The 11,099-nt window shown below is 38.5% G+C and overlaps 1 protein-coding gene across 1 annotated transcript; it reads left to right on the top strand.

Moving 5' to 3' along the window:
- Positions 1-212: 212 nt before the first annotated feature.
- On the top strand, positions 213-3,903 carry LOC131688184 (uncharacterized). The gene is made up of 3 exons (XM_058972352.1): positions 213-714; positions 1,448-1,836; positions 1,898-3,903. Exons 1-3 carry the CDS (start codon positions 213-215, stop codon positions 2,072-2,074), a joined length of 1,068 nt encoding a protein of 355 aa, XP_058828335.1. The 3' UTR covers positions 2,075-3,903.
- Positions 3,904-11,099: the final 7,196 nt, after the last annotated feature.

Below are 11,099 nucleotides of genomic sequence, written 5' to 3'. Positions count from 1 at the left end.
TAGAACAGCCCTCCCACCAGCGGTGCACGTTCGTCTAAATGTATGAGGGGGTGTGTACAAGCTCCATTTGTGTGTGTGTGTAAAAACGCCGAATGCTATATGGCTGAAATCATGTGATGACATGTTTGCGCATAGGATGAGTACATAAATAGGAAAAAGGGAAATAAGATAGATTATTTGTTAGTACAGTTTGTCGATACATTCAAACGAAAATGAGTGGAACTGAAAGTGAGGTTTCTGACTGCTCTAGTATACCGGATCCAGATACAGTGTACTTAGAGGACGATATTCCGTATGATGGAACAGAAGAAGAGCTTTTTTCCAGTAATATGGAAGACTTTGGAGAAGATTCCGATACGTACATGTCGAAGTGTGGTACGGTGAAATGGGACAAGTATCCACCAAAGAATATGGTTGTTTGTGACGATGATTTTGAGTGCAGTTTCAGTATCGACTTTTCCGCTGTCAAGACTCCAAAGGACGCGTTTCGGCTTTTTTTCGACGATTCAATTGTGGCAGATATCTGCATGTATACAAATGCTGAAGGGTCGTACGATCCGAGTTTCGCTGCAATAACCCATGATGAGTTACTTGCATGGATCGCTATTGTGATTGCTGCGGGAAAGAATCATGATGGCAAGACCCATATCAAGGAAATGTGGTCAACGGACGAAGTCACGAGACGCCTTTTTTATTCTGCCGTTATGGGACGGCGTAGGTGAGATTATAACTAAGGAAACATTCCGTATTCCAATTTCAACATAATTTTTTTCATCTTATAATTTATTTTACGCGTGAAGGTTTGAGCAGATATATAAATATATACGTTTTGACGATTCTTTGTCGCGGCGACCAGCCCGAGGTTCTCAAGTTCGACAACGATCTGTTGTCAGTCGTGCGATGAAAATTGAAAAACATTCATGCGATTTGAATTCTTCTTTGGAGAAAAGCCAGTCGAAGGCTATCCTGCAAGCTACGTCATCAAGCGCCATAGCGAGTACATCACAGCAAGGCTCTTTGATTTCGACTGGCGGCATGAGTTCTAGTCCGGTGGTTGACAAATTACGCCTCATTCGAAGAGTTTCAGATCGAATCAGGAGCAATATTTTATCTGCTTACACACCATCTCGAGATATTACCGTTGATGAACGGATGATCGCTTTCCGTGGCCGTTGTGGATTTCGAGTCTATATGAAGGGCAAGCCATGTCGATATGGTATAAAAATGTGGTGCGCCGTTGATCCAAAAAATTCAATGCTGTGCAACTTTGATATTTACACAGGTAACTTTATTTTATCGAGTAGTACAAGTTCTACAATATTTTGGTGTACATATTTCCCACTATAAAAAATTATAACTATTGATTGTTTTCTCGGAAAATAAATTAGACCGAAAATCTGATCATTAATGATACAGTTGTCTAAGTGTAATGTTGCTGGTTTTTCAGGTAAAATTGATAAAAAGCCAGAGAAAAATCAAGGCAAACGGGTAGTAACACAGTTGGTTCAACCTTTCGCTAACAGTACCGGACCACCAAAACGACGAGTTACGTTTGATAACTTTTTTACTAGTGTGCAGTTGGTAGATGATTTGTTTGCGAATGGTTTTTACTCAATTGGTACATTACGTTCAAACAAGAAAGAGATACCCAAAGAATTTCTCAAGCAGAGATCAATCGCTCCCGGAACGGTGAAATTTGGGTTCAACGATAAGAAAATGTTAGTATCATGGACAGAGAAAAGAAATAAAACTGTTCTTCTTTTATCGACTGACCCTTCAGCGATGCCCTCATGCGATATGATAAAGAACAATATTGAGAATTTGCTGAAGCCACAAGTATTACCTTTGAAACGCTTAAAATAATAATATTTATAATTTTTGGTGATGTTGCTTTTAGGGAAAACCAAAGGTTGTGCATTTATACAACTCACTAAAGGGAGGTGTTGATACGCTCGATAAATCCACGGGAAGTTATTCGTGCAAGCGACGGAGCAACCGCTATACAGTTGCCATTTTTTATAATCTGTTAGACATCGCCAATCATGATGCGAGTTTTTTTGGACTGGTTATCTAAGCAGCTAGCTCTAGGGCACGTCAAGAAAAGGCGAAATGAAAAAAGTCTGCATGCTGATGTGCTACGAAAAATGGACACTTTTCTCGAGAACTATGAGAAGATGTACGGATCGACAAACAGTCCAGTAGCCGCCTGCGATGTTTGCTGCACCAATTTGCACTTGAGTAGCTGCCATGAGTGTAAAATATTGATTTGCGAAGAGCACAGACAAGAAAAAAAATTGGTAATTTGTGCGGAATGCGATATAGATACTCCAACGTCCACTAAGATAAGTGACTCTACGAAAATTAGACGATGTGCATTCTGTCGTAGATCTTCAGACACAAAAACCAGTGTTAGCTGTTATATTTGTGGAAGAAGTGTTTGCCACAAGCACCCTACAAAACGCATTACAATAAACGTATGCTGTTACTGCTGGAAAACATGAATACATTCGACATAGCTTATATGCTTCCAAAATAAATTACATGTAACAATTACAAAACGTTGGTCTAAAGATGTTTGCCGTTGTATGGAATTCTATAACTATGACAGTCACTTATTCAAAAAAAACCTATGAATTTTAACTTCTAATTTATGAAATCCCAGAATCTATTGTTTGTAAATTTGCAGGAATCAGAATATATACAAACAGCAGGTAAGTTAAACGCACAAGTAGTTCAACTCGCCTGCTAGTAAGCCGAATGCTCTTTATCACATTGGATAAGAAACTTTAGTATGCCTCTGAGTTTCAGTCGTCCAAATATGTAAGGACGGTCGAAAACTCGAAATGGCAATTGCGCTACAGCTGGGAAGTTGCTTATCAGATGATATGAGGTTCCGTAGTCAGATTCACAAAGATCACAAGAAAAAGACTCAGCGCGCTGAATAGTTGCCATGTGATAATTGAGTTCGCAGTGGCCGGTGAAAGCCCTGCATGCCGCAGTGGAGCTTCGAAGCATGTGGGAGATGACGCTTTTGTTTGGCGACACGTTTGTGGATTCCTCTTATAATTGCGGTGCTCGGACGAAGCCCAGAACCATATTTTTTCTCTTATCCAACTTGTCGAAATTGACAGACGGACGCAGGACCAACGAAGTCACTCGCTGAACCTACCCTGGCCAATTCGTCAGCCCATTCATTTACAGTAATACCGGATTGCCTGGGCACCCAGCCATGGTAGATAGTGTTGACAATGCTCAGTTCTTCGATTTGGGTTCGGCACGCGATCACTAGCTTGAACCGTGAGCTAAGGGCCTTGACTGCAGCCTGACTATCGAAGCTGAAGTTTATTACTTTACTCGACAAGGGCCGATTGTACTCCGCACACAATCGCGAAAATTTCTGCTTAGAATATAGTACAGTATCTACCTAGTGAGTGAGATTGTTCCCATTTCATTTCACGACAGTAGACACCAGCACCAGCACGTCCCTCCATCAGAGAACCGTCAGTGTAACAGACCACTTGCGTTTGTTGTTGTCTTTCCATAAAGCCAGACAACCATTCCTCTCGAGAGGGAATCTTCACATGGAATGTCCTGTAAGGAAAACTACATGTAAGTGTAATAGAAGAAAAAGAATATCTTCACCCCATGTAACCATTTGTGACCACAGTCGTGTATGACTAGTAGCAAGATGAACATGGTTACTGTTCCAAAGCTCAGTTACCTGCACTCTGTATGCACATGATAGTGCTTTTTTATTTGAGGTTTATGTGTAATAGTTTGACATTTAAAAGTGCCCCAAGAGCAGCAAACAAATTGGTTATGTACATACATAAACTAAATCATCTCAAGATTTTCTACGCTACACCTGGACTATTCCGATTTATTCGGAAACGGATTTGCTATGCCGGAAATAAGTCAACTGTTGTGTTCTATTGCTAAAAGAACAATCCTTTTAAAATTCATAAATTTAGCCTAAAACTACGAAAATTCAACGTAGTAATATGAATATCTAAGAATTCTACTCTGCTACCAATTGTATGAAAAAAGTTGACGAAGATATCATATCGATCCATACGGTACTAGTGCCAGAGTATCCATACTGATCTTGAGTGAACAGTAGGAAGTTATGAATGCAAAAATTTCACATCGCGCGAAATATCATGAACTTTTCCACCCAACATGCTACGATATGGAATGTATATGTACATTTTTGACCTAATATGAGCCTTCCTGGAACCGACAGATCCGTAGTAATCTAAAACTAGAAAATAACAATTCTTTATGAAAACCCACCAATTTTTGAAACCCTCAAATCTTTTGTTTGGCAAAAGACCTTGTCACCTTGTTTGGATCCCACCCACGTTTGAGTGAACGATCCTCGGTTCCAACAGCATGAAGTAACAAGTTACTTTACGCCTGTCCGGACATGCCGTAGACTCAGGTGATTCGCATTTCTAATGCCAAAAGACCCTGACTCCTACGGTAGCAGACAAAAAGTTAAGTCGCCGGTGAGCTCTAAGCTTGCATATATGATCCTTCCACGCTTTTCTAAACTTTCTCCCTTCAACTCTTGCTCTCCCTTGAGTAATATGGCTCTAAATATTGAAAAATATACTTCACCTTCCAGTCCCTTGCTAATTAAATGCCGTAACAACTGTTGACAAATTGACTCAATAGGTCGACAAAAATGGTAAAAATAGATCCTAAGTGAACTTTAGAAGTTTATGATTATGTAAAAACTACGAAAACCAAATTCCTTGTGATGATGATTCTCGAATTTTGATACCCTACAGACTTTGTTGTATAAAATGTCACCGATTGACATCCATCCGATTCCATATATATATATATATATATATATATATATATATATATATATATATATATATATATATATATATATATATATATATATATATATATATATATATATATATATATATATATATATATATATATATATATATATATATATATATATATATATATATATATATATATATATATATATATATATATAAGTTTTAATTTTCAAAATAAAAATACATGTATTGCGAGGAAAATACAGTTTTCTTTTCTAACTGAAAAAATCGCATAATTGACAACACTGTCGCTAAAAATTAAAGATTCCTTGAACAATTTCCTTCAAAAAACCGCGATGATTCTAAAGTAAATAAACCGCAGTTATAAGCAAAAGAAGGTCAAGGTTTTGGACAATTTGTCGAAACGGGGGTCCTCTCATGGACCGAGGAGTTGTTCAATTGACACAAATATTTGAAGTTTTTATATATTGGCCATATATTCACCAATATTGGTTCAAATCCGTCAAACAATTTTGCATTTTTTATTGCTTCACGTGGCATGATCAATATAGGCCATTCCGCGCGAAGTGATAAAAAAAGATAAAAACTTGAAATCGACCTTCACAGATTTGAACCAATTTTGGAGCAATTGTTCATCTAAGGCCAATATATCACCCCTCGGTCCATGACAAATTGCTAAAACTCTTGATTTTCTTTTGATTATATCTCCGGATCTAATTACTCTAAAATCAAACTGCAATACCGATTTTTGAAGGAAATCATTCAATATAATTTGAAGGAAAAAACTCGAATTTTACCCTATAAAATTCTATTTTTATCTGCCCCTGATCTGCTAGAGGCAAAACAAAAACGTAGTTCTTTGTTATTTCTCGTGTACTTTACGATAAATTATCTATGAGCTCAGTTTACAATAGTTGGATTTTTGTCGTTGTGCGCTTGCGATTTTATATTAGAAATTGAAGTTTTTTCGCTTCAAAACGGAACACATAATAGAATTAAAATTTTCAAGCACAATGAAATTGAAATTTTCAAAATGGAAACATATATGTTGCGAGAAAAATTTAAAATTTAAGAAAGAATATTTAACTGAAAAAATCGCATAGTTGGCAGCACTGCCGCTAAAAGCTAATATTTTTTCTAGACTCCTTGAGCGATTTTCTTCAAAAAGCAACTTGCGGTTTGATTTTAGAATAAAAGGAACCGAAGATATAATCAAAAGAAAATCAATTTTTTACCAATTTGTTAAAACGGGGGGTGTGTGCATGGCCCGAGGGGTTGTTCAATTGGCACAAAAATTTGGATTTTGATATATTGGCCCTAGATGAACAATTCCTCCAAAATTGGTTCAAATCCGTGAAGGTCGATTTCACGTGCCTTGATCATTTCGCACGGAATGATGTATATATATTTTCTTAGGTTAATCCGGAACAGTATTTCGGTGGTCAAGATTAGTCTAATTCATGTCCTTTGTGAAGGATCAATGGAACATAGTCATATGAAGCACTATTCAAACAAATCTTGCTTAAATTTATGAGATGTTTCTTCAAAACTCGTCCGTCACTCCACTGGGATACCGGATATACCCCACGGGAATTCGGAATAATTCCGGAATCGGTCAACGGATTTCAACGTTAGTCGGTACACAGAAACTGGAATAAATTCCAGATCTTTTAAGACCGGTTTCATCGAAATCGCTCCAAAATTGACAAAATTAGAGCAAAATTAAAGTGAAATTTTCGGAAAAAAATTAGCTTGGTACTGTAAAGGTTAAATTCAACAGATAGGAAGTAACTATGTTCGGCAAAAATATATGTTTCAATACCGCAAACAACTTTGTGGAAGACTTCAAGAAGATAGGAGAATGTTTAAAAAGTTATCATGAAAAAACTAATTTTAATGGGTCTTCTATATAATATGTTTCATAACTTGTAAACTATTAAAGCTAGATATATGGTGCCTTCAGCCATTTCTTTTGTAGTAATATTTGCTACAACTTTGCTGAAGACACCAAGTCTCTATCTTAATTAGATCGGAAAATAAAATTCGTATATCACTTATAGGTGAATTAATCACTGAACGGTATACTCCTGTGAATGCGCAATCATAAGAACAACAACTTCTCCGAACAAACTATACTTCCAAAGTTAACGGTTTAGACGCTATTAATTTTGAGCACGAAAACGTCGTTTTAAAACACTGTGGATGGGCCGGGTTTGCATTAGAAGAGTACATGCTCCTTCTGGAGGCGGAGGAAAATCGGTCGACGGGGACCAACAGTTCTGTGTACGACTATCCTGAAATTCCCTGAACAATATATTTTGCGGTTATGCGTCAGGGTTAAGAGCTGTATCACGGTACTTTGAGTGAACACCAACTTTGAAGGTTATGAAGTTCAAAGTACTGACTTCTATGCCTTTTTTTACAAGCTGAATAATCTTTATCTCCTGGTTGCAATTTAGTCCTTCTTTCGACATTTTTGAGCGATTTTTCAGGTGGTTATGTATATAGCTTATGAATAAGGTTCAACATAGAAAGCTTCAAAAAGCGGCCATCTTTAAAAACGAACAAAGCAGTTTTTTCGCTAGCCTTTATACAATCTATATGAAAATTAATCGGAATATTCGCAGCAGTGTTCGGTTTCCAAAATAGTCGCATATTCCAGTTTTTTAGTTGAATTTTAAATCGGTGAACAGAATTGGTACACCTTGTTTCCTTGAAACTGAATGTGAAAAGCGGATCTCGCCGTGTTTACGATTCACAAATCCGATTTTATGAGCAGTTTTAATCATCTGTCGTTGAATAGTAAATAAATAAAATTAAAATAAAAGCTGTTGTAGGTCATCATTGCATATTTTGGGATTGCAGTTGTATCGTCGTCTCAGTCAATGGTAAATAGGCTCGCTTTGAGCTAGATGTACTAAACTGTGTGTAAGATGGCTACGAATGAATCAATGTATGTATATTTTCAGGTAGTATCTAATACAAAGGTAGGGTACAAGGTTGTTGGTACAAGGTACTATAATAGCAAGGTTAATATATACGTTACATCTTCCTTTCTTAATAATATTCAAATTCACTTAATCTCTTAGGTTTCACTGTGCGTCCTGAGCGCGTCAGTCGAGGTGTTGCCGATACATCTTCTTCGAAGTGTAACGAGCTTTGATTCCGGTTGCTGGTCTCAGCAGCTATTTCGCTTCGATTATCATCAGGATCAACTTCCGCTGGTTGGACGCTTTCTTGAATATTCTCTTCCTTCTGATCACCTCCGCGTAGCTTGCGTAAGTGATGAGTATTCCTTCTTAATGTTCTCTCACCATCTCATGCATCGGTCACTATGTACGAACGGTTTTCATCCAGTTGTTTTACTACAGTTCCCGGTGTCCATCTTCGCGATGTTTGGTCCTGTATGAGAACTTTCTCCTGCTTAATAAACTGTGGTGGTTTCATGCTTCCTCTATCTGCGAAATCCTTTTGAATCTCACGTTCACGTTCTAGTAGATGCTGAACATTCACTGCTACTCTAGGTCTGAGCGCTTCCAGTGTCATCGGCATATTTGATCGCACCAAACGACCCATAAGTCTTTCATTGGGTGATGGTATAGAACTGCTACGAGGTGTATTCCGCATGTGTAGTAAGGCTAGACGTATGTCAGATTGGTCGTCATTGCATTTTTTTTAGCATTGATTTGGCTACTTGCACGTACCATTCAGCTAATCCGTTTGCTCTGGGAAAATGGGGACTTGAAGTTTGATGTTCAAATCCCCATTTATTACAAAATTGACGAAAATCTGCAGAAACGTACTGAGGACTATTGTCTGTTTCTAGAACTTGGGGAATACCATGAACTGAGAACCATTCCTTCAACTGTTTGATGACCTTTTTGGATGTTGCTTCTGGCATTTGTTTTATGTCGAAAAATCCAGAATAGCTGTCGACGAGGAGAAAAAAAAATGGAAAGGTCCAAAAAAAATGGAAAAGGTCTGAGGCAACTCTTTCGAACGGAAGACCTGGGATATCCTTCAGGAGAATGGTATTTTTTGTGTTATTACGTTGATGACGTTGGCAAATCGTATAGGCTTCTACCATATCATGGATGTCACTACCCATGCATATCCAAAACAACACTTGTCTTGCTCTACGAATACCCGAATGCCCGCTGTGCACCTTCGCTAGCATAGCTTTTCTTAGCGGTTTTGGAATAAGTACTTGATTTGATTTGAATATAAGTCCATCATAGACTGCCATTTCGTCTCGAAAATCCCAGTATTTTCGCAATTCCGGCAACAGTTCGTTTCTCGTTTCCGGCCAGCCTTGGATTATGATTGATTTCAGAGATTGCATCTCAAAGTCCGCTTCGGTGTGGTGCTTTAGCTCCGCGCTAGCGTTTTTGGTTATCTGTAATATCAAAAGTACTTCTAATTGTTCTTCATTGTTAGAAGTGGAAGAGTTATCGACATCACGGCTCAAGATGTTCGGGATCGGAATGTTTGTTCCCTTGATGTACACGACTGTGGGGTCATATTGGGCTACCTCTAATCTTATTCTACGTAGGCGGGGAGGAGCCCTATCAAGAGGTTTTCGAAATATAGATTCTAATGGTTTATGATCAGTTTCAATGGTCAACTTTTTCCCGTATATATATTGATGAAACTTTGAGCAAGCGAACCGTATGGCGGTAGCTTCCTTCTCAATTTGAGGGTAATTCAACTCCGAAGGTGTTAAAGCCTTAGACGCATACGCTACTGGACGACCCTGTTGTAGTAGTACGGCTCCTAGAGCATGGGAGCTCGCATCTACTGAAAGCGTTACTGGTAGATTCACATCATAATACCTGAGTATTGGTGGTGATTGCATCAGAGTTTTGATTTTCTGGAACGCATTCTCTTGCTCACAACCCCAGTCCCAATCAACATCTTTGGCCAACAGTGATCTTAGCGGAACTGTGACATCTGATAAGTTAGGCACAAACTTTCCCATGTAGGTTATCATTCCTAATGCCCTTTGTAGCTCAGACTTGTTCGAAGGTGTTTTGAGTTTGATAACAGCCTCCAACTTTTCGGGATCTGCTTTCAATCCTCCGTCCGTGACTATATGACCCAAAAATTTTACACTAGATTGATTAAACGAACATTTATCCCTGTTCAGTTTCAGCCCAGCCGAATGCAATCTTTTCACAACTTTCTCCGTTATTTTGGCCAGTTTCTCACTGCTATCAGCGTGAATGAGAATGTCATCCATGGAAATTTCTACCCCTTCAATGCCTTCCTTTTCGTCAGATCGACCACCAATCAACTTTTGCTTCGCCGTTTTCACAATGTCCACTTTGGCTTCCCCAACCAATGCCTTTGATTGCATCGCCGTCAACTCAAAATTACGGCAGAGCTCAATAGTTTTTTGGAGGGTTAAATCGTCGTTTAACAGCTGTGGCACTAAGCTAAGATATTTGATTCCGATTATGATTCGATATTTTACAAGAGAATCGTGAAGCACACTGAAAGAGCATTTTTTGCCTGCTCTCTAACTCGCGTTACAAAATTGTCAAACTGTCCATCTTCCCGCTGAACGATTTGATTGAAGTTGTACCGCTCAAACGTGATACACGATTTTGGCGTAAAATGCTGATCATATTTCGCTCTGATTATTTCAACACTTTGTTCTTCTTCCGGATGCAGGCAGAACGTATCGTATATCCGCACACAATCTTCTCCTATCGCGCTCATGAACGTTGCTGCCTGTACCTCCTCCGGCTTATCTGACAGCTGCGTTGCTGTAGCAAACCACAAGTATTGCCGAATCCAGTTTTTCCATTGGGCAGCCATGTTTTCCCCCAACACAATCGGCCTAGGCGGCTTCAAGCCTGCAGATGACGCCATGTTGTCGGATCACGATAGAGATCGCTTTTCTTTTGAAAAATTAATGTTTTCACTCCCGCCGTAGTTCGAACTTTTTACTTTTCCCGTTGAATCAGCCACAAATCTGCATTGCTGACTTCATTTATCCGCGATTTCACTAGATTTCTCCATCTGAATCGAAAAAAAATATCACGAGCGTAATCGATTTCTGACACCATGTAAGATGGCTACGAATGAATCAATGTATGTATATTTTCAGGTAGTATCTAATACAAAGGTAGGGTACAAGGTTGTTGGTACAAGGTACTATAATAGCAAGGTTAATATATACATTACACTGTGATCATTGCTTTATTCCTTTATTGGTTCGAGATTGGCTTGATGGTTTCTATGAAGAGTGGATGGAGAGATTTTTCAATATTA

Source organism: Topomyia yanbarensis, chromosome 3, assembly GCF_030247195.1.
Source record: "Topomyia yanbarensis strain Yona2022 chromosome 3, ASM3024719v1, whole genome shotgun sequence".
Taxonomy (NCBI): Eukaryota; Metazoa; Arthropoda; class Insecta; order Diptera; family Culicidae; genus Topomyia; species Topomyia yanbarensis.
The sequence above is the reverse complement of the archived record's forward strand: the minus strand, read 5'-3'. Positions and strand labels throughout refer to the sequence as shown.

Coding starts and splice junctions, on each gene's coding strand:
- LOC131688184 (XM_058972352.1), top strand. CDS start 213: ATGAGTGGAACTGAAAGTGAGGTTTCTGACTGCTCTAGTATACCGGAT. Junction 715..1,447: donor TTCTGCCGTTATGGGACGGC/GTAGGTGAGATT, acceptor CTGGTTTTTCAG/GTAAAATTGATAAAAAGCCA. Junction 1,837..1,897: donor AGAATTTGCTGAAGCCACAA/GTATTACCTTTG, acceptor TGTTGCTTTTAG/GGAAAACCAAAGGTTGTGCA.